The sequence below is a fragment of the Oncorhynchus nerka genome, linkage group LG20 (genome assembly GCF_034236695.1).
Source record: "Oncorhynchus nerka isolate Pitt River linkage group LG20, Oner_Uvic_2.0, whole genome shotgun sequence".
Taxonomy (NCBI): Eukaryota; Metazoa; Chordata; class Actinopteri; order Salmoniformes; family Salmonidae; genus Oncorhynchus; species Oncorhynchus nerka.
In genome coordinates, this window is record NC_088415.1 from 8,315,835 (window position 1) to 8,342,495 (window position 26,661).

The following is a 26,661-nucleotide window of genomic DNA, read 5'->3' on the forward strand; positions in this document are numbered from 1 at the left end:
AGGAGCAGGCCACAGTATGTGTTGTATATTGAGGAGCAGGCCACAGTATGTGTTGTATATTGAGGAGCAGGCCACAGTATGTGTTGTATATTGAGGAGCAGGCCACAGTATGTGTTGTATATTGAGGAGCAGGCCACAGTATGTTTGTATATTGAGGAGCAGGCCACAGTATGTGTTGTATATTGAGGAGCAGGCCACAGTATGCGTTGTATATTGAGGAGCAGGCCACAGTATGTTATATATTGAGGAGCAGGCCACAGTATGTGTTGTATATTGAGGAGCAGGCCACAGTATGTGTTGTATATTGAGGAGCAGGCCACAGTATGTTATATATTGAGGAGCAGGCCACAGTATGTGTTGTATATTGAGGAGCAGGCCACAGTATGTGTTATATATTGAGGAGCAGGCCACAGTATGTTATATATTGAGGAGCAGGCCACAGTATGTTATATATTGAGGAGCAGGCCACAGTATGTGTTGTATATTGAGGAGCAGGCCACAGTATGCGTTGTATATTGAGGAGCAGGCCACAGTATGTTATATATTGAGGAGCAGGCCACAGTATGTGTTGTATATTGAGGAGCAGGCCACAGTATGTGTTGTATATTGAGGAGCAGGCCACAGTATGTTATATATTGAGGAGCAGGCCACAGTATGTGTTGTATATTGAGGAGCAGGCCACAGTATGTTATATATTGAGGAGCAGGCCACAGTATGTGTTGTATATTGAGGAGCAGGCCAAAGGCTGTTGTATATTGAGGAGCAGGCCAAAGGCTGTTGTATATTGAGGAGCAGGCCAAAGGCTGTTGTATATTGAGGAGCAGGCTGTTGTATATTGAGGAGCAGGCTGTTGTATATTGAGGAGCAGGCCACAGTATGTTGTATATTGAGGAGCAGGCTGTTGTATATTGAGGAGCATGCCACAGTATGTTGTATATTGAGGAGCAGGCCACAGTATGTTATATATTGAGGAGCAGGCCACAGTATGTTATATATTGAGGAGCAGGCCACAGTATGTTATATATTGAGGAGCAGGCCACAGTATGTTATATATTGAGGAGCAGGCCACAGTATGTTATATATTGAGGAGCAGGCCACAGTATGTTATATATTGAGGAGCAGGCCACAGTATGTTATATATTGAGGAGCAGGCCACAGTATGTGTTGTATATTGAGGAGCAGGCCACAGTATGTGTTGTATATTGAGGAGCAGGCCACAGTATGTGTTGTATATTGAGGAGCAGGCCAAAGGCTGTTGTATATTGAGGAGCAGGCCAAAGGCTGTTGTATATTGAGGAGCAGGCTGTTGTATATTGAGGAGCAGGCCAAAGGCTGTTGTATATTGAGGAGCAGGCTGTTGTATATTGAGGAGCAGGCCAAAGGCTGTTGTATATTGAGGAGCAGGCTGTTGTATATTGAGGAGCATGCCACAGTATGTTGTATATTGAGGAGTAATTATTTTTCTGTGTCCGTTGTTTCTCTCATTGAGGAGTGATGTTATTGGCCTCCTCCCTTCGCAGTGGTGTCTTCTGTCCTTTTAATGTGGATGTCCATTTCTCTCTTTTCATTGAATGACTTGTCTTCCCTTTGTCTTCCATCCTCTAGGTTTCCTGTATGACTACACCCAGACCTACGACTGCTCCTTCTACCTAGCGGGAGTGTGTTACCTGCTCTCCTCTGTCTCTCTCTTCCTGGAGCCCGTGGCGAGGAGGTGGCAGAGCAGAAAGAGGAGACGCGAGGCCCGCGATGTAGATACCAGCCGGAAGACTAAGGGCTGCTTCTGCCCTGAGCTTCCTGTCCTAAAGAACGGCAACAACAATGGCGTTGTCTAGAAGGTAGTTTCACCCCAGCTAGCACATTTGGTTCCTTGGAAGTTCGTATGCAAAATAACCATAGGGCAATCACCATGCCTTAACAATCACTACGGGAGCAGTATGCTAGCTGGGGGACATTACCATACTCTCCTTCATTAAGCCTGGAATCATGTAGATGGAGGGAGGACAGGGTTGGCTTCCTGTTCCTAATATATGTCATTTAGCAGACACTTGGTAATTATTCAAAGCGACTTACAGTAAAGTGAGTACAGACATTTTGGGGATTTGTGATCCCAGCGGGTATCGAACTTGCGACCTTGGCATTACTAGCACCATTGCTCTTACTGAGACACACGTAACCATGTAGAGGGAGGGAGAGCAGAGTTGGCTGCTTCCCCTTTCTGGCTGCTTCCCCTTTCTCGCTGCTTCCCCTTTCTCTCTCCTTCCTTAAAACAAGCATGTGCCAACTGTGCCAGTTACCCAGCTTTTGGGTGGACTGAAATGACCCTGCTGCTTTGGCGAAAGCCAAGGAATATCCAACTGACTGTCTGACTGACTGACTGAGGAGAAAGCCAAGGAATACCCAACTGACTGACTGTCTGACTGAGGAGAAAGCCAAGGAATACCCAACTGACTGACTGTCTGACTGAGGAGAAAGCCAAGGAATACCCAACTGTCTGACTGACTGTCTGACTGAGGAGAAAGCCAAGGAATACCCAACTGACTGTCTGACTGACTGACTGAGGAGAAAGCCAAGGAATACCCAACTGACTGTCTGACTGAGGAGAAAGCCAAGGAATACCCAACTGACTGTCTGACTGACTGACTGAGGAGAAAGCCAAGGAATACCCAACTGACTGTCTGGCTGACTGACTGTCTGAGGAGAAAGCCAAGGAATACCCAACTGACTGACTGACTGACTGACTGACTGTCTGACTGAGGAGAAAGCCAAGGAATACCCAACTGACTGACTGACTGACTGACTGTCTGACTGAGGAGAAAGCCAAGGAATACCCAACTGACTGACTGACTGACTGAGGAGAAAGCCAAGGAATACCCAACTGACTGACTGTCTGACTGAGGAGAAAGCCAAGGAATACCCAACTGACTGACTGACTGACTGAGGAGAAAGCCAAGGAATACCCAACTGACTGACTGTCTGACTGAGGAGAAAGCCAAGGAATACCCAACTGACTGACTGTCTGACTGAGGAGAAAGCCAAGGAATACCCAACTGACTGACTGTCTGACTGAGGAGAAAGCCAAGGAATACCCAACTGACTGACTGTCTGACTGAGGAGAAAGCCAAGGAATACCCAACTGACTGACTGTCTGCCTGAGGAGAAAGCCAAGGAATACCCAACTGACTGACTGTCTGACTGAGGAGAAAGCCAAGGAATACCCAACTGACTGACTGTCTGACTGAGGAGAAAGCCAAGGAATACCCAACTGACTGACTGTCTGACTGAGGAGAAAGCCAAGGAATACCCAACTGACTGACTGTCTGACTGAGGAGAAAGCCAAGGAATACCCAACTGACTGTCTGACTGACTGACTGAGGAGAAAGCCAAGGAATACCCAACTGACTGACTGTCTGACTGAGGAGAAAGCCAAGGAATACCCAACTGACTGACTGTCTGACTGAGGAGAAAGCCAAGGAATACCCAACTGACTGACTGTCTGACTGAGGAGAAAGCCAAGGAATACCCAACTGACTGACTGTCTGACTGAGGAGAAAGCCAAGGAATACCCAACTGACAGACTGTCTGACTGAGGAGAAAGCCAAGGAATACCCAACTGACTGTCTGACTGACTGTCTGACTGACTGTCTGACTGAGGAGAAAGCCAAAGAATACCCAACTGACTGTCTGACTGACTGTCTGACTGAGGAGAAAGCCAAGGAATGTCTGACTGACTGTCTGACTGAGGAGAAAGCCAAGGAATACCCAACTGACTGACTGACTGACTGACTGACTGTGTGAATGAGGAGAAAGCCAAGGAATACCCAACTGACTGTCTGACTGACTGAGGAGAAAGCCAAGGAATACCCAACTGACTGACTGTCTGACTGAGGAGAAAGCCAAGGAATACCCAACTGACTGTCTGGCTGACTGTCTGAGGAGAAAGCCAAGGAATACCCAACGGACTGACTGTCTGACTGAGGAGAAAGCCAAGGAATACCCAACTGACTGACTGTCTGACTGAGGAGAAAGCCAAGGAATACCCAACTGACTGTCTGTCTGACTGAGGAGAAAGCCAAGGAATACCCAACTGACTGACTGTCTGACTGAGGAGAAAGCCAAGGAATACCCAACTGACTGTCTGACTGACTGTCTGACTGAGGAGAAAGCCAAGGAATACCCAACTGACTGACTGTCTGACTGAGGAGAAAGCCAAGGAATACCCAACTGACTGACTGACTGACTGTGTGAATGAGGAGAAAGCCAAGGAATACCCAACTGACTGTCTGACTGACTGAGGAGAAAGCCAAGGAATACCCAACTGACTGTCTGGCTGAGGAGAAAGCCAAGGAATACCCAACTGACTGTCTGACTGACTGACTGAGGAGAAAGCCAAGAAATACCCAACTGACTGTCTGGCTGACTGACTGTCTGACTGAGGAGAAAGCCAAGGAATACCCAACTGACTGACTGTCTGACTGAGGAGAAAGCCAAGGAATACCCAACTGACTGACTGTCTGACTGAGGAGAAAGCCAAGGAATACCTAACTGACTGACTGTCTGCCTGAGGAGAAAGCCAAGGAATACCCAACTGACTGACTGTCTGACTGAGGAGAAAGCCAAGGAATACCCAACTGACTGACTGTCTGACTGAGGAGAAAGCCAAGGAATACCCAACTGACTGACTGTCTGACTGAGGAGAAAGCCAAGGAATACCCAACTGACTGACTGTCTGACTGAGGAGAAAGCCAAGGAATACCCAACTGACTGTCTGACTGACTGACTGAGGAGAAAGCCAAGGAATACCCAACTGACTGTCTGACTGAGGAGAAAGCTGACTGTCTGACTGAGGAGAAAGCCAAGGAATACCCAACTGACTGACTGTCTGACTGAGGAGAAAGCCAAGGAATACCCAACTGACTGACTGTCTGACTGAGGAGAAAGCCAAGGAATACCCAACTGACTGACTGTCTGACTGAGGAGAAAGCCAAGGAATACCCAACTGACTGTCTGACTGACTGTCTGACTGACTGTCTGACTGAGGAGAAAGCCAAAGAATACCCAACTGACTGTCTGACTGACTGTCTGACTGAGGAGAAAGCCAAGGAATGTCTGACTGACTGTCTGACTGAGGAGAAAGCCAAGGAATACCCAACTGACTGACTGACTGACTGACTGACTGACTGACTGACTGTGAATGAGGAGAAAGCCAAGGAATACCCAACTGACTGTCTGGCTGACTGTCTGAGGAGAAAGCCAAGGAATACCCAACTGACTGTCTGGCTGACTGACTGAGGAGAAAGCCAAGGAATACCCAACTGACTGACTGTCTGACTGAGGAGAAAGCCAAGGAATACCCAACTGACTGCCTCTCTGACTGAGGAGAAAGCCAAGGAATACCCAACTGACTGACTGTCTGACTGAGGAGAAAGCCAAGGAATACCCAACTGACTGACTGTCTGACTGAGGAGAAAGCCAAGGAATACCCAACTGACTGACTGTCTGACTGAGGAGAAAGCCAAGGAATACCCAACTGACTGTCTGACTGACTGTCTGACTGACTGTCTGACTGAGGAGAAAGCCAAAGAATACCCAACTGACTGTCTGACTGACTGTCTGACTGAGGAGAAAGCCAAGGAATGTCTGACTGACTGTCTGACTGAGGAGAAAGCCAAGGAATACCCAACTGACTGACTGACTGACTGACTGACTGTGAATGAGGAGAAAGCCAAGGAATACCCAACTGACTGTCTGACTGACTGAGGAGAAAGCCAAGGAATACCCAACTGACTGTCTGGCTGAGGATAAAGCCAAGGAATACCCAACTGACTGTCTGACTGACTGACTGAGGAGAAAGCCAAGGAATACCCAACTGACTGTCTGGCTGACTGACTGTCTGACTGAGGAGAAAGCCAAGGAATACCCAACTGACTGACTGTCTGACTGAGGAGAAAGCCAAGGAATACCCAACTGACTGACTGTCTGACTGAGGAGAAAGCCAAGGAATACCTAACTGACTGACTGTCTGCCTGAGGAGAAAGCCAAGGAATACCCAACTGACTGACTGTCTGACTGAGGAGAAAGCCAAGGAATACCCAACTGACTGACTGTCTGACTGAGGAGAAAGCCAAGGAATACCCAACTGACTGACTGTCTGACTGAGGAGAAAGCCAAGGAATACCCAACTGACTGACTGTCTGACTGAGGAGAAAGCCAAGGAATACCCAACTGACTGTCTGACTGACTGACTGAGGAGAAAGCCAAGGAATACCCAACTGACTGACTGTCTGACTGAGGAGAAAGCCAAGGAATACCCAACTGACTGCCTCTCTGACTGAGGAGAAAGCCAAGGAATACCCAACTGACTGACTGTCTGACTGAGGAGAAAGCCAAGGAATACCCAACTGACTGACTGTCTGACTGAGGAGAAAGCCAAGGAATACCCAACTGACTGACTGTCTGACTGAGGAGAAAGCCAAGGAATACCCAACTGACTGTCTGACTGACTGTCTGACTGACTGTCTGACTGAGGAGAAAGCCAAAGAATACCCAACTGACTGTCTGACTGACTGTCTGACTGAGGAGAAAGCCAAGGAATGTCTGACTGACTGTCTGACTGAGGAGAAAGCCAAGGAATACCCAACTGACTGACTGACTGACTGACTGACTGACTGACTGACTGACTGAGGAGAAAGCCAAGGAATGACTGACTGAGGAGAAAGCTGTACCCAACTGGCTGAATGAGGAGAAAGCCAAGGAATACCCAACTGACTGTCTGGCTGACTGTCTGAGGAGAAAGCCAAGGAATACCCAACTGACTGTCTGGCTGACTGACTGAGGAAAAAAGCCAAGGAATACCCAACTGACTGACTGTCTGACTGAGGAGAAAGCCAAGGAATACCCAACTGACTGCCTCTCTGACTGAGGAGAAAGCCAAGGAATACCCAACTGACTGACTGTCTGACTGAGGAGAAAGCCAAGGAATACCCAACTGACTGACTGTCTGACTGAGGAGAAAAGCCAAAGAATACCCAACTGACTGACTGTCTGACTGAGGAGAATGTCTGACTGACTGTCTGACTGAGGAATACCCAACTGACTGTCTGACTGACTGTCTGACTGAACTGACTGTCTGACTGAGGAGAAAGCCAAAGAATACCCAACTGACTGTCTGACTGACTGTCTGACTGAGTCTGAGAAAAGCCAAGGAATGTGACTGACTGACTGTCTGACTGAGGAGAAAGCCAAGGAATACCCAACTGACTGACTGACTGACTGACTGACTGACTGACTGTGTGAATGAGGAGAAAGCCAAGGAATACCCAACTGACTGTCTGACTGACTGAGGAGAAAGCCAAGGAATACCCAACTGGCTGACTGTCTGACTGAGGAGAAAGCCAAGGAATACCCAACTGACTGTCTGGCTGACTGTCTGAGGAGAAAGCCAAGGAATACCCAACTGACTGTCTGGCTGACTGTCTGAGGAGAAAGCCAAGGAATACCCAACTGACTGTCTGGCTGACTGTCTGAGGAGAAAGCCAAGGAATACCCAACTGACTGACTGTCTGAGAAATTATTATGACCACAGCAATGTTACTGTAATAGCTTAAAAATGGTTGTAGATATTACGAATACTTTTCCTTCAGTCCATAAAGAGAGGCAGCAAACGGAGAATCCTGTTTTGTAACTTTTTGAATACGAGACAAATGTACACTTATTCTGCTAGGCCACATGTTATCCCTCATGTTCTCATGGCATCGCCTGACGCCTGCTACACAAATCTCATTGTAGTGTGGACTAATGTGGCTGGAACACTTGACGTCATTTTTCTGAGGAATTGAATAACACAACAAACTTCTGACACGACACAACCACCATTGTCTACACAATCACATCCTATATTCATCAGAAACGGTACACTTCTGTGTTAAATACAGTAGAACGTACAGTACGACGTACAGTACAACCACGAATGAGTCTTGGGTTCCGTCCCAAATGACACCGTATTCCCTATATAGTGCACTACTTTTAACCAGGGCCCACAGGGGTCCCATGGGGGCTGGTCAAAAGTAGTGCACTATATAGGGAATATAGGGTGTGTTTTTTTTGGCACGCAGGGCCCTGTACACAGAAAAATGTTGAGATCATGTTATATATGATATGGGTTACTGTATGTACCATATAGATGATGCACCATATGTCTGGTATATACAGTTCATTCAGAAAGTATTCACACCCCTTTGACTTTTTACACATTTTGTGGAATTAAAATTAATTTTATTGTCCCTTTTTTTTGTCAATGATCAAATGTGAAAGTGGAAGAAGAAATAAATACATAGATAAATATTCAACCCCCTTGAGTCAATACATGTTAGAATCACCTTTGGCAACGATTACAGCTGTGGGTGATTTGGGGTAAGTCTCTAAGAGCCTTTTTTGCAAAACTTCAAGCTCTGGTTGTTGATCATTGCTAGACAGCCATTTTCAAGTCTTGCCATTTCTTGCAGTTTTACTTTAGTACCTTATCGCAAACAGGATCCATGTTTTGAAATATTTATATTCTGTACATGCTTCCTTCTTTTCACTCTGTCATTAGGCTAGTACTGTCGAGTAACCAAAATGTTGTTGATCCATCCTCAGTTTTCTCCTATCCCAGCTATTAAACTCTTTAAAACTCTGTTATCACCAAATGATCACCATTGGCCTCATGGTGAAATCCCTGTTACCTTCCTACAGTATCCGGCAACTGAGTAAGGAAGGACGCCTGGGTCTTTGTAGTGACTGGGTGTATTGATACACCATCCAAAGCGCAATTGATAACTTCAACATGTTTGAAGGGACATTCAGTGTTGGCTTTTTAATTTAATTATCTACCAATAGGTGCCCTTCTTTGCGAGGAAATGGAAAACCTCCCTGGTCTTTGTGGTTCTGTGTTTGAAATTCCCTGCTTGAATGAAGGACCTTACAGATAATTGTATGTGTGGGATACAGAGATGAGCTAGTCATCAAAAAAAATCATGTTAAAATACCATTATTGCACAGAGTAATTCCATGCAACTTATTACGTGACTTATTAAGCAAATCTTTACTCCTGAACTTATTTAGGCGTGCCATAACGAAACGGGTTGAATACTTATTCTAAAAACGACATTTCACTTTGACATTATGGGGTATTGTGTGTAGATCAGTGACACAAAATCTCAATTTAACCCATGTTAAAATTCAAGCTGTAACAACAACAAAATGTGGAAAAAGTCAAAGGGTGTGAATCCTTTCCAAAGGCATGTAAGTGTTCCCACCTAGACCATTTTCTGCCACTGTACCAAACCGTTTAGCCCATCCCACTAATCAAAGCCCAATTTCACAATACTACACAAATGTCTTAATGAACAACGTTCACATAATATCACCAAGGGTTGCAGTCAATCAGACCCAAAAATAATAGTTTGGGAATCGTACCGATGCGCCACGCAATATACTGAACCGCTGCACCATACGATATACTGAACGGCTACACCACGCGATATACTGAACCGCTGCACCACGCGATATACTGAACGGCTACACCACGCGATATACTGAACCGCTGCACCATGCGATATACTGAACGGCTGCACCATGCGATATACTGAACCACTGCACCATGCGATATACTGAACCGCTGCACCATGCGATATACTGAACCGCTGCACCATGCGATATACTGAACCGCTGCACCATGCGATATACTGAACCGCTGCACCATGCGATATACTGAACGGCTGCACCATGCGATATACTGAACCGCTGCACCACGCGATATACTGAACCGCTGCACCACGCGATATACTGAACCGCTGCACCACGCGATATACTGAACCGCTGCACCATGCGATATACTGAACCGCTGCACCATGCGATATACTGAACGGCTGCACCATGCGATATACTGAACGGCTACACCACGCGATATACTGAACCGCTGCACCATGCGATATACTGAACCGCTGCACCATGCGATATACTGAACGGCTGCACCATGCGATATACTGAACCGCTGCACCACGCGATATACTGAACCGCTGCACCATGCGATATACTGAACCGCTGCACCATGCGATATACTGAACCGCTGCACCATGCGATATACTGAACGGCCTGAATATACTCAGACCCCTTCACTTTTTCCACATTTTGTTACATTGCAGCCTTATTATACAATTTATTAAATAGTTTTTCCCCTCATAAATCTACACACACTACCCTATATTGACAAAGCAAAAATAGATTGAATTTACCACAGAATGCACCGGAGCTCAATTTTGATATCTCATGGCTAAGGGTCTGAATACTTATGTCAATATATATATATATTTGCAAAAATGTCTAAACCTGTTTTTGCTTTGTCATTATTGGGTATTGTGTGTAGATTGATGAAGAAGAAATGTAATTGAATCCATTTTAAAATACGGGTGTTTACGAAACAAAATGTGGAGAAAGTCCAGGGGTCTGAATACGTTCTGAAGACATTGTAGTTACCACGAAGCTGTTTTTGAGTCAGCAAATGTAGATCTGGGTTAGCGTTAGCATCTCTGATTCACAGGTGCTCAAACAACAGTATTAATGTACAGTAGTATTTTCCAATACTACACACATTCAACATCGTAAAGGTATCATATTACCATTCAACTGGATCTGGAATTAGTTCAAAATAGTTCACTATTAGTGTAATCATGAGAGACCTATTTCGGTATGTATGGTATACCATTGAGGGGAGATTACTTTGTACACAGACCCTAATTTAGGTTAGCCTGGTCCCAGATCGGTTACTTTGTGCTGTCTTGCCAATGTTTGGCATGCCACATGACAATCACACATAGAAGTTGTCAAGGACCAAGCTGGGTGGAAGAGTATATCACATAGGGTGAAATACCTGGGTTTACTTGGTATGTAACATGGTGGACAGCCATGTTGGTTGGTGCTGTTGTACTGTGTAAACTACTGACCAAGTGCTTTTAAAAGACAGACAGTTTATTTGCTTCGCCTGAGTACCCATCTGTTTTTGTTGTATTGCCAATGAAGGGATAGGAAAGGGGGGGGGATACCTAGTCAGTTGTACAACAGAATGCCTTCAACTGAAATGTGTCTTCCGCATTTAACCCAACCCCTCTGAATCAGAGAGGTGCGGGGGGGGGCTGCCTTAATCGACATCCACATCTTTGGTGCCCGGGGTTAACCGAGTGACAAGGAGTTGGCAGATTGGCACTCAGGTTTTATTATTTGCTTATTATTGCCCAGATAATATATCTTCTTTAGATGGTACTACCCATATACCTTAGTAAGGCTGGTACAATGAGGAAATGAAATGCTGTTGAAGGCTACTTCAGGCATATTATATGGGAGAGCTATGACATGGGAGAGCTATGATATGGGAGAGCTATGACATGGGAGAGCTATGACATGGGAGAGCTATGATATGGGAGAGCTATGATATGGGAGAACTATGATATGGGAGAACTATGACATGGGAGAGCTATGACATGGGAGAGCTATGACATGGGAGAGCTATGACATGGGAGAGCTATGACATGGGAGAACTATGACATGGGAGAGCTATGACATGGGAGAGCTATGATATGGGAGAGCTATGACATGGGAGAGCTATGACATGGGAGAGCTATGACATGGGAGAGCTATGACATGGGAGAGCTATGACATGGGAGAGTTAGAGCTATGACATGGGAGAGCTATGATATGGGAGAGCTATGACATGGGAGAGCTATGACATGGGAGAGCTATGATATGGGAGAGCTATGATATGGGAGAACTATGATATGGGAGAACTATGACATGGGAGAGCTATGACATGGGAGAGCTATGACATGGGAGAGCTATGACATGGGAGAGCTATGACATGGGAGAGCTATGACATGGGAGAGCTATGACATGGGAGAGCTAGAGCTATGACATGGGAGAGCTATGATATGGGAGAGCTATGACATGGGAGAGCTATGACATGGGAGAGCTATGATATGGGAGAACTATGACATGGGAGAGCTATGACATGGGAGAGCTATGACATGGGAGAGCTATGACATGGGAGAGCTATGACATGGTAGAGCTATGACATGGGAGAGCTATTCTGCCCTACCAAGCAAAAAGGCAGTAACTGCTCATAATGTGGAACTGAGAAACATGTGTTTTATTTACCTTGACCTTACCTGTTTTTATTTACTTTATGCAGTTACTGCTAACCATTTTCTCCAAAACACAATACGAGGCAGGATACTTGTCCACGTGATTAAGCATGTATTTAATGACATTAACTCATTTTCGACCAAATGAGCAGTAACTGTATTTTTGCTCTTTAGGGCAGTGTTCTATGAGAGTTTAGTCTGTCGTTTAAATTCTGTTATCTACAAGGTTTTTTATGTTGTTCTTTTGTTACCATAGTGATTCCCCCATTCTTCACTAAATGTTCCTAAGTATATATTGTGTACTGATAAACATTTGCTTTTGTTTTCTACTGCCCTCTAGTGGCGCTAAAAAGCTTGAACTCAAAGAACACTTCATCAGTACCAAATCGCTCTTCCCCCTCAACTCACTCTCACAAAGCTCATCAGCCTGCCTGCACAACTCTGTGTGTATCGTCTCAGCACATTCTTCCATTTACCATTATTCACATGCAGCAGCTCTGCTCGCTCCTAAAATGGATGCCAAGAGAGCCTTGTGGGTTCTGGTCAAACGTAGTTTTCTATATAAGGAATTGGGTTCCATTTGGGATGTGCAATCAGTGTGTTCACTTCCTGTGTGTTCACTTCCTGTGTGATTGAGGGCCACTGAATGTCATGTTAAAATGTATATTTTGATGATTTAAAAGTAGATCTCTTTATTTTGTTAGTCTATTCTTTACTGTCTGAACCCAGTGTTTTTTTTAGGAAGGAACTGTGGTTTAAAGCAATATCCTGAAAAAGCTATTTTGTCCAACAATTGTTTTCAAGAAAACAGGAACAAATGCAACCCTTAAACTCAACAAGTGCTTAAATGTCATTTTTGTAACACCTAGAAATATATTTGATATTGTATTCTGATTACAATAATTTCATGTTGGACAAGACTTTACATTTTATATATATTGGTTTCAGGTGTCATTTGATTAAGGCTTACTACATGCCTAACCAATCATATTCCTAATAGTTACTACGACTATCATCTAAACACGTTGTTCTTTTTGTATGCCTTTTAACTGACTGTACAATCAGCTGCAATAAAGTGACACGTGACATGGATGGTGAGGTTTGTTAAGATTCTTTTCTGCTTCTATTCAGGACACCTGGAGAAAAATCATTCTCACACACAAAGAAATTGCATAAAAATTTACTTTTTATTAAGAATTAATGAGTAATACAAAAACAAATGTATATCGGACCAATATGATAAGTAACATTTACATTATCTTTCATCTCGTATGATATCAAATTCAATTGCTTTAAAATACAATAAATACTCTTTGGGAAATTTAAAGAGAGAGGTAAACAGGATTTGGATTGTTCAAATCAACAGCACTGAGTTTGGAAAGATTTCATTATATAGGGAGTAACACTTTGTCTGAATTGCAGTATAAAAATAAAAACGACATGTTTTACTGTCACATACACCGGATCGGCGCAGTGAAATGTGTTGTTTTACAGGGTTAGTCATAGTAGCATGGCACCCCTGGAGCAAATTAGTGTTAAGTGCCTCGGTCAAGGGCACATCGGCAGATTTTTCACCTCGTCCGCTCAGGTATTCAAACCAGCAATCTTTCGGTCATCGGCCCAACACTAGGCTAACTGCCGCCCCACTTTAAAGTATTTCATTAAGCCCAGTACTTACAGTCCGAGGTGTCTTGGACGGTCCAGCGGCAAGATACTCTACAGGGAACAAGCAGAGAATATAATACAACAGAATAGATGCTTTATTGTCCATTCACATCCCTGCCAGACACGCATGTAGAAAGGCACAGGGTCAGCCAGAATGCAGCGCCTTGCACATGGGCATAACGGCAGATGGTCTCGGGTCTTTACCTGCAGCCATTTTGTTTCCAGTTCAGCTCCTCATTTTTTTACAATCCTGCCACAGGATTTGAACCCGCAACACCTCCATCTGCCTTTATACACAAATATATTTTCATCTGGAACTTACCATCTCAGCCTTGGGGCAATCTGTTGTCACATCTGTTTTGATCTAGAACAGGAAGTCATAAAACATGGTGGTTATCTCTGCAAGTGTAATGTTCAATTTGAGTAGTTTGAATGAGCCTCCCTGGAGAGTCAGATGGGTGGGTGACTATTCCACAGGTTCCAATGCACCAGGCTACATAAAAGTATTACATAATAGGATGTCCTTTCGGCCACAGAGTACTACAACTACTACTGTTAGCAGGTGCTACTACAACACAGTTACTGTTAGCAGGTGGTATTACAACACAGTTACTGTTAACAGGTAGTGGGGTTTACAGGAGAGAGAAGGTCCCAGAACTAGAATGTTTGGAGTGAATTTCTCCAGATTAAGGTTGTATGGTTAATTCAACATTTTCACCACCGCCTCTGTTTACAACAGTAGTGTAGGTGGTATATAGGAGGGGACACCTTCTCTCACAATACCCAGGAGGGTAAGGGTTTACAAAACGTGCGGAGAATAATAGTAATAGTGCCGGAGATAGGTCACATGGTGCTGCTTGGATACGGTGGACATGTTTAAATTCAATACATACCTTTTTATTTAGTCTTACAGAGACTGTAACCACTTAGTTGCTTAATAAGTGTTTATATTCATGACAGTGTGGAATTGGTGAATAGACCCAGTGCTTCCTGACACTACTGTAGACCTATGGCTGTGGCTGTAATGTAACAAGTAGTAATATAATAAGTTGCTAGTGAATCGATTACAGCCAATGGAGGTGGAAAATCATGTTTGGTTTTATTTTAAGTTGCCTACCAGGCTAGACTGAATGGATTGTAGGTGCTAGGTAAAAAGAGAGGAACCACTTATGTATGGTATCCTACTTACTGTAATATAATATTGGCATCACCAGGGTCTCCTATTCCTGTCATTTGTGGGGGGCGAGTTAGAGGAATCTTAGCTGGGGCTGGGCTGAGGGCTCCGGCTCGAAATGGACCTCAGCCATCAACCATTATTTTGGGGACGCTCCGTGGTTAGATTTGGCGGAAATCCAAAATACCCGTACACTTTGTTTTCCTGGAGCTAAGGGATTTTTTTTTATTTTACCTTTATTTAACTAGGCAAGTCAGTTAAGAACAAATTCTTATTTTCAATGACGGCCTAGGAACAGTGGGTTAACTGCCTGTTCAGGGGCAGGATGACAGATTTGTACCTTATCACAGCTCGGGGGTTTGAACTTGCAACCTTCCCGGTTACTAGTCCAACGCTCTAACCACTAGGCTACCCTGCCGCCCCGAATAGGATTTATCAGAAGTCATCAAAAAAACAGATCACTGCTCTGAAAACAGTTGTGGGGCATATTGGATCTAATGATATTATGCGTGTGAACTCTGTAAAGCTAAGAGACTATTTTCTTACAGCTCAGAAATTAGCAAAACATATCATTGTCTCAGGCTCAATTTCATATTTTAGTCCTCTTTTGGTCTCGTCACCAGTGGTTAATGCGTCTGACTAAGGACTTGGGCGTGTCCTTCGTCGTCAATTAATGACTCCTTCTGGAATAGGCCTGGCTACTTTGTGGAAGACTGAATTCATCCGGGTGAAAATGGCTCCCGGCTGTTGTCATCAAACATTGGAAAGGTTGTTGGTCAACTAAATTGATGTGAGGACAATATTAGCATTACATGTCAGTATGTTTTTACCATCTCCTCTTTGGTCATTGTGAGAGTTCCACATGTTGTATCGGAAAGTGGTGACATGCCGAATGGTGCTTAGTGGAGAAATGTCATTGCTATTTTCCTAAAAGGTATAATCCAATCTTTGTTCTATTTTCCTAATAGGTATAATGTTGTTCTGAAATCTCAAAGTAAATCTGACTTGTATTGAAACTACGTGTGATTTTAAATGTGGAAAAGCGATGACATTTTTACATATTAACATTTGTAGTTTATTACCTAAAAATGGATCATGGCAATTGATCTGGGTCTCTCAGGCAGACCCTGACATTTTTATTTTATATGAAACCTGGTTAACTGATAAAACCCTGGACTCTGAGGTTGCTATGGATGGTTACAATGTGTTTAGGGCTGATAGGAAAGGCAAAGGGGGTGGTGTTGCTATTTACACAAATACTCTTCTTTCTGTGTCTCTGTTAAAGGCGACCTCCAGTCCTAAACAATTTGAATTGTTGGCTTTAAGTTCCAGTTGGGTTCAAACTCAAAAATAGCAGTTATTGTTTAAAGGATTTTTGTACTAATCTAAATTTGACCCAGCTGATGACAAAGACTATTCGTCCAAATTTAAAAGGAATCGACTTTGACTGACCTCATATTCACAAATACTCCAGAGAAATAATGGGAGTGGGGTATTTGCTTTGGATATTAGTGACCACTGTCCCATTGTATGTTTCAGGGATATATACGGATGCCTAGATCCAAACCTCGTTTTATCAACAAGAGGAATTTTAAACATTTTAATGAAGGCCTTTTATTGTGACCTTTATTTTGGTGACTTTGATTGTATTGCATCTGTACCTGACACAGAGTTGGCTCTGAACCACTTCTCAAATGTATTGTAGATAAACATGCTCCCTTTAAAAAGCTGATCATTAAAAATAGGTATTGCCCTTGGTTCAGTCCAGAGCTATCTGAAGTCATACAGAAACGAGATGCTGCCTGGGCCAAAGCTAGATTCACAGAGTCAGGCCCAGACCGGCAGTTAACAAATCAGATACATACTTCATTTCTCTTTCACAGTCTTTCAGGCGATTGAGAAATCTGTGTGTAAATCTAATTTAAAAAGCTAATTCAGATGATTATGTTAATACACTATCTGATGTACAGGGAACCCAGCTACATTCTGGAAAGCTGTTAAATCACTGAAGGGTTGTGTGTCCTCTTCTCTCCCCCAATAAACTAACTCAGATTCTGTCCCTATTACTAAAACATTGATATCTTTAATGTATTTAATCACCATTTTATCTCTGCAGGCTTTTTTATTTGAATGTATTTCAAAGCCAGCTCTTGAAAAGTGTAGTTTGGATGTTGAGTTTGGTGTAGTGTCGTTTAGAATGATACTGAAAATGCTGGTCAGGAGTTTTATTGTTGGAAATTCACTGTTAAGTCCTGGATAACATTAGACAACAACAAAAAATCCACAGGTGCTAATCATTTGGAGCCTGGTCTGCTTAATTGTGCAGCACCCATTAATGCTGGCTCAGTAGCCCACATTTTTTATTTCACATTGTTATCAGGAAGTATTCCAAAAGCCTGGAAATCTGCATATGTGCTGCCACTCCATAAGGGTGAGGATACAAATGATCTGGACAACTATCGCCCTATAAGGGTGAGGATACAAATGATCTGGACAACTATCGCCCTATAAGGGTGAGGATACAAATGATCTGGACAACTATCGCCCCATAAGGGTAAGGATACAAATGATCTGGACAACTATCGCCCCATAAGGGTGAGGATACAAATGATCTGGACAACTATCGCCCCATAACAAATGATCTGGACAACCCCCATAAGGGTAAGGATACAAATGATCTGGACAACTATCGCCCCATAAGGGTGAGGATACAAATGATCTGACAACTATCAAAGGGTGGATACAAATGATCTGGACAACTATCGCCCTATAAGGGTAAGGATACAAATGATCTGGACAACTATCGCCCTATAAGGGTAAGGATACAAATGATCTGGACAACTATCGCCCTATAAGGGTAAGGATACAAATGATCTGGACAACTATCGCCCCATAAGGGTGAGGATACAAATGATCTGGACAACTATCGCCCCATAAGGGTGAGGATACAAATGATCTGGACAACTATCGCCCCATAAGGGTGAGGATACAAATGATCTGGACAACTATCGCCCCATTTCAAGACTAGTATTGTTTAGCTAAGATTCATGAATCCTTGTTTAATGTACAACTTAGTTATTTTTATCTGATAATTGTATTTTCAATATAAACCAAATCAGGGTTTAGGCCTGGGCATTGTACTACCACAGCACCTATGCTAGTTGTTAATGATCTTGTCAATGCCTTGGATGCTAAAAAAATCGCTGTGCTGCCTTGTTTATTGACCTGTCAAAGGCTTTCGACACTGTTGATCATTCTGTTTTGCTGAAGAAATTATCAAGAGTCGGCCTGGGCTATACAGCCTGTTTATGGTTTCAGAATTATCTCAGCGACAGAACTCAGCCCGTCTTGATAGATGGGGTTAAATCTGAATTATTTTGAGATTCAAAAAGATGTTCCTCAGGGTTTGATTTTGGGTCCATTATTGTTCACTTTTGTATATTAATGACATTGGAAACACTTGTAACATTCATCTCTATGCAGATGACACAGTGTTGTATTCCTGTGCCACCTCGGTGCTGCAGGCCATTCGGGAACTTCAACATAACTTTTATTAAATTCAGAATTCACCATACAGATCTTAAATTGGTGTTAAAATACAAGTAAAACCAAGCTCATGTTCTCTAGGTCACAAAATGTTGACCCTGAAGACCTGCATATGTGCGCTACAAATGGATCCCAAATTGAGCTTGTTTCTCAATATAAGTATCTGGATTGATGACAAGTTGTCCTTCGTTACGCATATAGAAAATCTGACTAAGAAGCTAAGATCCAAGATAGTTTTTTTTTTTTTATATCGGAAAAAAATAATGCCTTAGTATTGAAAATAGGAGAAAGATCAAACAACACTTCTCCCTGTACTGGATTTTGGTGATGTTGTTTACATGCACACAGCACAACCTCTGTTTTAAAACCCTTGGATACAGTCTACCATTCAGTAGTACGTTTTATCACAGAGGACAATTTTAGGACTCATCATTGTAGTCTGTATAAAACATGTGGGATGGACCTCTCTGTCTGTAAGAAGAGAGCTGCATTCTCTTGTATTTATTTACAAAGCAATCTGACAGAAACGTCCTCTATATGTAACATCATTAATTAAGAGAGGAATCAGAAGTTACCAAACCCGTTCTCAGGAATGGACTAGAGATCCCTCCAGTCTCCACAGATTTGTGAAAATCTGCATTTTGTTGCACTTAATTAGTGGAACAATCTGCAGAGTTCACTGCAGTTAGTTGTGCTGTGGCCACTCAGTCTAAATTATTGATGTAGAACCTCTATGTAGTTGAATGTGATTGCTTGTATTAAATATGTTTATTTTGTTATTGTGTACTGAATGAGGTTTTTATATACATATGTGTATGTTGTGTTATCATTCTGCTTTTATTGTAATGTATACAGGGCTCTCTTGTAACAGAGCTTTGTAATCTGGGTCTTCCTGTTTAAATAAAGGTGGAATAAATCAAATATACATACCTCTGCTTCTTCCAGACTTATAATAAAGGCCAGGCAGCAGACTCCTTATTCCCCAACAGGGAGTGACAGCAACAAGCTGTCTCTCTCCATGCCATCAGTGTAGTGTAGTGGCTACCTATGGCTCTTACAGTAGTTACAGCAGCCTTCTCTGGTCCTGCAGTTCCTCCATGATCCTCTAGAGGTCATTTCTCCAGTGGCAATGTCTTTTTTCTCAGCAACAACGGCAGGTGGGATTTAATCTCTGCTATTATTGCACTTGTACTGAGGGGAGGCCGTGATGCACTCATACTGGGTAGGAGCTATAGGGGATAAATATGAAATATTTCTTCATTGGATAAGAGGCCTTTTGGTTGAACTGTCACAAAATAAAAACATATTAAAAATATATATATATGGATCCTTTCACGACGTGGAAATGTTGAGTCAAACTACTCACTTGATCTTTTCTGCTTAAATTCCCCTTGTTCACGTGAAATGTGAAGTAGATGATGTCGGATGTTATTCTGCGGTCGTCGTGGGAAACCGTAGCAGAACAAACATACTCCTGATCCTCTTTCAGGAAAAAGATTCAATCAATAAAACCACAGCGACAATAAACAATATTCCTATTCATGACAAGGGGGCGATCTTCCATCCATTCACTGCATACATGGGAGTCAAATCATAAACTGAAGAAATCTAAATTATGATGGCAACAAATAATCATTCTTCTGGGAGATGTTGACAGGTCACTTGGAAAAGGTCACAGGTCAAGGTGACTCCCTCAGCAGTGCAACAGCTTGCAGTGGTACTGTAGAGCTGCTGTGCGAGTTAAGAAACTGCACCCAAAGAGGTGCATTATGCGTGGCAGCCGGTGACAGGACCTCTGCTTGTGTAGGGAACCGTGGACAAGGCGGAGCCACAGACACACCCCAGGCTGTGGTCAACTCAAACAGACCAGCATTGTAGAGGACAGCAGTGAAAGACATGGGGGCATGCTGCAAATCCAGCCTGTGAAGACTCAAACCTTGTAGAGGACAATGAAATGAAAAGGAGCTGCTACTGTATTCCAGCTCCATTCTCCCACATACTGCACTAGTGTGTCAGCCTGCCACTGTTCCACACAGCTGAGCAGCAGGACATGGGCTGGTGGTTGAAAACCAGCAGGACACGGACACAGTGGGCACAGTGGGAGGCTCCTCCATTGATCCTGTGATTCCTGCCCCACTGTGTACTGGGTTCACCTGCTAGGGCAGTAGGACTAACACGAGGAGCCCGGCCCTGGAGGGGTTAAAAAAAAGGTACTGGGTTCAAAAGGTATGCTATTAATTAGCAACAACTTCTGAACAGCTCCTGTTAGCTAAACAGATTACCAACAGCTCCTAAAAAAGGTGTGTATAAGAGAACACACACAGGCGATCATCAGTCTCTAACAATCAGCAAAGAGGTGTTTGGTTCCCTTCTCTTGTGCAACAATTCAAAGTGATAAACCATTTCCTGTTTGGAAACACAATAGTCGCGGTCGTCAGAGCAGTTCCCTCTGTTCAATTCATTTCCAGGGCAGAAACAGGTTTCCCTCAAATTAAACAATTTATTGATATTTAGAGGACTAATAAGTGCGTAAATGCACTTTCTCTTTGAGTGTTTAAACAACTTGGCAGTAAGACGAGTGTGGGAAGAGGATTTTCCATTTCTTGTCTTCCCAATGAAATCAGGTAAACAAGCACAAAGCGAGAGGGTCCTAATTATTCCACTTTAAAACAACACAAAATGACACCACAACTTAAAAGCTGCCTTCTCAGTGAAAATAGTTTCCTGTAAAGGTTTTAAAGCCATAAAAAAAGTCCACAGGTGAGGCAGTGAACATGGGAGAGAAATACATTTTTTTTTTTCTCAGACAATTTTGTCAACAGATAAAACTAAACCAACCTCATCTTAAAACCTCATATAGTCATATAATGGTACCAACAGTAGGCTATAAATATATGTCTTAAAAATATAACTGTTGGCTGACAAAGGGGAAAACTGTGGTAAAAAAAAAAAAAAAAATCCTACAAAATAATAGCACTACAACTTATAAAACGTACAATCCCCCCCAAAAAACTAAATGATCGGTTTATATATTGAATACCTTTTTTCTTATTGATTATTAGGTTTACTGTATATAATTTGTTAGCAAATAGCATTAAAATATTGTCATATTCAGACAAACTTGGCGACAGAGCATATTGATTGAATGAAACCGGACCAACAAATAAAAGTCTGTTTTTTCGCTAGTGTAATCTTATCACACATTATAGGTCAAAGGTTATAGGTCACAACGTACTACCAAGGGTCAAGTGGTGCTAAAGACAATGTACACAATAAAAATGTACCCGTAGCATCTCTCTTAGTAGGCTATATGTTCGTCACGTCATTGCATTGATGGACTCATCTATATCAGCTGGGCAAAAATCACTTCTAAATTCCTCATTCAGCCTCTCAATATGTCCAATTATTACTGGAGAGTCGCTTAAACATTAAAACACATCTGAAAACCGATTGAACACACTGTATTTAAGCTACACCACAGCCAAGTTAAGAATTTACACTCAGCAACTAAAACCCATGTATAGGTGTTTCAACCCCCGTTACACATTTTTGTCACAATCCACTTTGTAGTGTTCCATTAACCATTCCATGAACACAGGATTTTCAGGTGTAACCGAACCAGTTACACAGGGTAAAACACCAGGTGTAACCGAACCAGTTACACAGGGTAAAACACCAGGTGTAACCGAACCAGTTACACAGGGTAAAACACCAGGTGTAACCGAACCAGTTACACAGGGTAAAACACCAGGTGTAACCGAACCAGTTACACAGGGTAACCAGTTACACAGGGTAAAACACCAGGTGTAACCGAACCAGTTACACAGGGTAAAACACCAGGTGTAACCGAACCAGTTACACAGGGTAAAACACCAGGTGTAACCGAACCAGTTACACAGGGTAAAACACCAGGTGTAACCGAACCAGTTACACAGGGTAAAAACACCAGGTGTAACCGAACCAGTTACACAGGGTAAAACACCAGGTGTAACCGAACACCAGATAGCCTACCGTGCATAAGGCTACATTCAGATTTCTAGGTTTAGAACATGTTCATGTATCAGAGAAAGCCAGTAAGGACATATCCCAACATTAATGTCCTCAATAATTTTTTTTATGAGAAATCCAAACGGAATGATTTATAGCCTCACCATACCAGTCAAAACAGGGCCTGATGGTAATCTTTCTCAAAATGTGACATTTAGAATAAAGAAATGGTTAGTGAACAAAGGGTTTTGAGGTGACTATTTTGCTAAAAATATATAATTAACTTTAAATGACACCAACTGATTGTAATAAGCATAAAGTAGTATAACATATACATAATACAACCACACACTAACAGCAGAGCAAATCTTAAGACAAAAGTTTCAACTTTTACAAACAGCGGTTGGTTCAAGTTTTCCTAAATGAAAACAAAAAAGGGGCCATTATACCTCATTTTAAATTACAGTAGATTTTTCATTTTATTTATAGAACGTCCCCCTTTTATAATATTCCAGCAGAATTGTTTCTGCAAATACTGGCTAGAAATGATCAAACCCTTTATAAAACAGGGTTCCAAAATTACACATTTGTTGACTTCCAGGGGGACATTTTATACTTATTTTGGTGGGAAAAATAGTGACATAGCCTATCCTCCCCATAACCCTACTCTCTAGTAGCACCCCATGAGGCAGAACTCAACACACAGCATGCAATAGTAGTTGTTTTTCTTCTTTTTTTACAATATCATTGATGTTTTGCTTCCTCTATCTGATTGTAGTTATGATGGACCTCGCACCACGACCATCACCAGATAGTCCTCGTCGGTTTTGGCCAGAGCTTTAGCCGAGGCATCAATGAACTGCTGTGAGAACTCACAGGGAGGGAACGCATGGAGAACACCCTGGTGGTCCTTATCCCGGCTGCCTCCAACGGGCAGGCTGATGACTCCAGCTGCCTGCTTCTGTTGCAGGTAGGACACCAGATTGCGGAGAGGACGCTGGGTGGAAGCTGCAGGGTCCGTCGACGACACCTCCTCGCCGCCGGAACCGGGAACCGCCAGGAGGACGGCGTAGCCGCCGGGGCCGGCCGCTTTGATGCGTCTGGAGACCTCGTCCAGCTTGGGCTGGTCGAGGCGGAGACGCTGGGTGATCTTGAGCTCCCCAACCTGTCTCCCAGTGGGGCCGTCGACGAGGAGGTCCTTGGCCACGCCCTGGTGACCCTCCAGGAGGTGCATGTTGGCGGGGAAGTTGCTGTTCTTCAGGAGGAGCATGCCATGCCAGGCCAGGCTCAGCTTGGATGACTGACTGCCTTTAGAGCCGCCCTGGTCTGAGGAGCGATCCCTCTTAGCTCCGGGTCCTTTGCTGCTGCTGTCGCCGGCTTTACGTTTCCGCTCCCCTGCTGAGGATGAGAGGCCACTGCTGGAGGCCCCTCTTTCGGCAAGACTCCCCTGGCTCTTTAGTCTCCTGTCCCCCCCGCCAGGATGCTCCAGACTGAGGCGACGGTCTCGTCCAGGGGAGGGTCTGTCGTCGCCGCCACGAGGGGTACGCTCTGAGTCACTGAAGCGGCCCCCGTTGGGGCTACCATCTGGGGTTGGACCCCCTCGGTGTCGGCGTGCCGTGCGGTCAGTGCTGTCAGGAGAGACGTCAAGATGGCGACCGTCATCCATAAGGTGTCGTTTCCGTCTTGGGTCGCAGCCGCGCCCCGCCAGCTCTCGCTCCAGAGACCAAGGCTCCCTCCCTCCCGGCCGCCGGTCCCGCTCCAGCGGCTCAAAGGTCCCGGGACGTACCCGCTCACGCATAGCCGGGATGGGGGGCCACTCGGCCCCGGGGAAACCCAGTTCTCTCTCTCTGAAGTGGAGCAGTGGTGAAGTCCTGTCCCTCGGGGGCTCAGCTGTGGCGCGGTGGATGAAAGCCTCTGCCACCATGTCGAAGGAGGGTAGAGGAAGAGGCTGAAGGAACTGCTGCTGGTAGTGGTGCTCTGTGTCTGCAAAGTCCACCCTGAGTCTCCTCTCGGGCCCCCCCAGAGGGAAGCCACGCATGTGTGTGCACGCAGCCTGAGCAGCGTCAAGGCTCTCGTACTGTATGTAAGCCCAGGTGTCCCCCTTTCTGTAGTCAATGGTCCTTATTGTACCAAAGCGGTCAAACTCTCTGGCCAATGCTGCTAGGGGGACCCAGGGTCCGAGCCCACCCACCCATAGGCGTGTGGTGGGGGTGGCCTTACCATAGCCAATCTTTATGGGGTTACGGCCCACTATCTTCCCAGACATGGTGAGTTTGGCGCGGTGGGCCATGTCGAGATTCTCAAACTTGAGGAACCCGTATGTGCTGGTCTGTCCCCGTGTGGGCTTAATATCCACCTCTGTTATCAACCCAAACCTGTCGAAGGCCCGTCTCAGGTCTGTCTCTGTGACAGTGATGTCCAAGTTGCCCAGAAACAGCGTTCTGTTAGCTCTTTGGTCATCCTCTGGGGAGATAAAATCCTCATCGCGGAAAGCAGAAGCTCTCTCTGCAATGAAAGCTGGACCTGGGCGCACCCTGGCTTCAAACAGGGCATACTCCCTCTCCCGCTCTAGGTCTCTGGGCAAAGGAGGGGGTGGGGGAGGAGGGAGGCGCCCAAGGGCCAGCTGCTGTAGTCTGTAGTCTCTGTATCCAAGCACAGATGGGGAGAGGGGTCTCTGGGTGTGTAAGTGTCTGTGGCCTGGGGCTCCAACATATGGGTCTCTGTCAACTCGCTCAACTGGAGAACGGCTTCTCCTCCTGTTAATGTACACTGCATCGATTTTCAGAGGTCGGTCATAAAGTACTAACCTGCCCCGTGCGTGTTTAGCAGCTCTGGCATCCTCGGGCTTTCTGAAGTTGACAAACGCAATTCTCTCGTCGTTGCTGCGGCTTATTTTGACACTCACGTCCCCGAATTTTTTGAATTCGTGGAAAAGTCCATCTTCTATGTCTTCATCGCTCAACTGGGTGCCCAGTTCACTGATTTTGAGAGTTTTGTACTCACTCTCGTTGTTGTTAGGTGGAGGCGGAACACGCTCGCCGCGAGCATTAGTCCTTGCCGCGGCTAAATCGAGTGTCAAACCCAGGTTGTGGTTCTTACCGGTAGAGGTTGCAGCAGCAACGGGATAGCTATGGTTACTCCCACCGGTTCGACTCGATACATGTCCATCAACATCCCGGACTCTCTTGTCACCCAACAAACTCCTTCTCGTAGATCCTCCGTCACTTTTAGTCGAGCTATTCCCATTATTACTCCCACTGGAAACCGAGATAGCCCTCATTTTCTTGCTGGGCGGGTGGCCTCCTCCCCTGTCTCGGATATCATCCAAAGCCCGAGAACGCTTTTTAATCGGTGACCTTTCTTTGCCTTTCATTGCAGCTCACCATACAACGATTATGACTTGTCTTATATTATTTCTGTATAATGTCTTGCAGTAAATCAGTGAAAAGGTGAACTCCGATTATCACTGACCCTGCCGCAAATCAACAACATCCGCCATTTTGTCTGGAATTCTATCAGAGCCCGCCCCTTCGAGCTGATTGGACTGAAAACTGTGTGGAAAACAACCAACATGTTTACAGTGGATGTCAGTCAAATCAGAAATAACAGAAACTCTAACAATATTTGTTTTGGTTAAAAGTTGTTTAGCATACAGCCATGCGTTCTATATTTAGTTATCTATGTTTTAAAATAACTAGTATTATTGATCATAATAAAGTGTACTACACATTTTTTGTAAAACACTGCACAAAGGAGGAATACAACACCATTCTATTTTGCACTAGGTTTTTAAAAGGCATGCATTGTGAGAGTTTTTTTTAAATTAATTGTATAAAACTATTTCAGTGGGGTTCGAAAATTTACAATATTTTTTCAATTTCAATTTTCTCTGTCTAAAGCGGTACTTTTGCAATCTCTCCACATGATGGTGCCATCTGAGTAGCATACTAAAACTTACTTGTAACCATGCAGTGGTTAGTGTCTTGTAACCATGCAGTAGCGGCTTAAGCAAATACATTAACTACTGTATGTGTTGTGTTTTTCAGAATATACTTAAAGTGCTTTTGGTCAAAATGTTTATAAGACAGCCAATAGTCAGTCTCAGTAGGCCTATATCGG

General features: G+C 44.0%; 2 protein-coding genes and 1 long non-coding RNA gene across 4 annotated transcripts in view; 1 reads left to right on the forward strand and 2 right to left on the reverse strand.

Annotated features, from left to right (window-relative positions):
• LOC115101929 (monocarboxylate transporter 5-like) overlaps positions 1 to 3,214 on the forward strand; it is a 56,371-nt gene extending 53,157 nt beyond the window's left edge. The window contains 1 exon segment of the mRNA XM_029621383.2: positions 1,606 to 3,214. Within this exon segment, the coding sequence (XP_029477243.2) occupies positions 1,606 to 1,832 (227 nt within the window). The 3' untranslated portion in view covers positions 1,833 to 3,214.
• Positions 3,215 to 13,338: 10,124 nt separating this feature from the next.
• LOC115101928 (uncharacterized) lies at positions 13,339 to 22,306 on the reverse strand. 2 transcript variants are annotated; one of them, XR_010460120.1, is made up of 3 exons: positions 19,922 to 22,306; positions 19,486 to 19,784; positions 13,339 to 14,199 (listed from the first exon to the last, which is right to left on the reverse strand). It is a non-coding gene; the product is annotated as an uncharacterized LOC115101928 (long non-coding RNA). The 2 variants fall into 2 exon arrangements; XR_010460119.1 differs by having other exon boundaries at positions 19,486 to 22,306.
• A 341-nt stretch (positions 22,307 to 22,647) lies between these two features.
• On the reverse strand, positions 22,648 to 26,047 carry LOC115101927 (RNA-binding protein 15-like). Its single transcript, XM_065005190.1, has one exon. It carries the CDS (start codon positions 25,913 to 25,915, stop codon positions 23,321 to 23,323), a length of 2,595 nt encoding a protein of 864 aa, XP_064861262.1. The 5' UTR covers positions 25,916 to 26,047; the 3' UTR covers positions 22,648 to 23,320.
• Between the last annotated feature and the right edge of the window lie 614 nt (positions 26,048 to 26,661).

Excerpts from the sequence above, each read along its gene's own strand:
- LOC115101927 (XM_065005190.1), bottom strand. The coding sequence starts at position 25,915 with ATGAAAGGCAAAGAAAGGTCACCGATTAAAAAGCGTTCTCGGGCTTTG.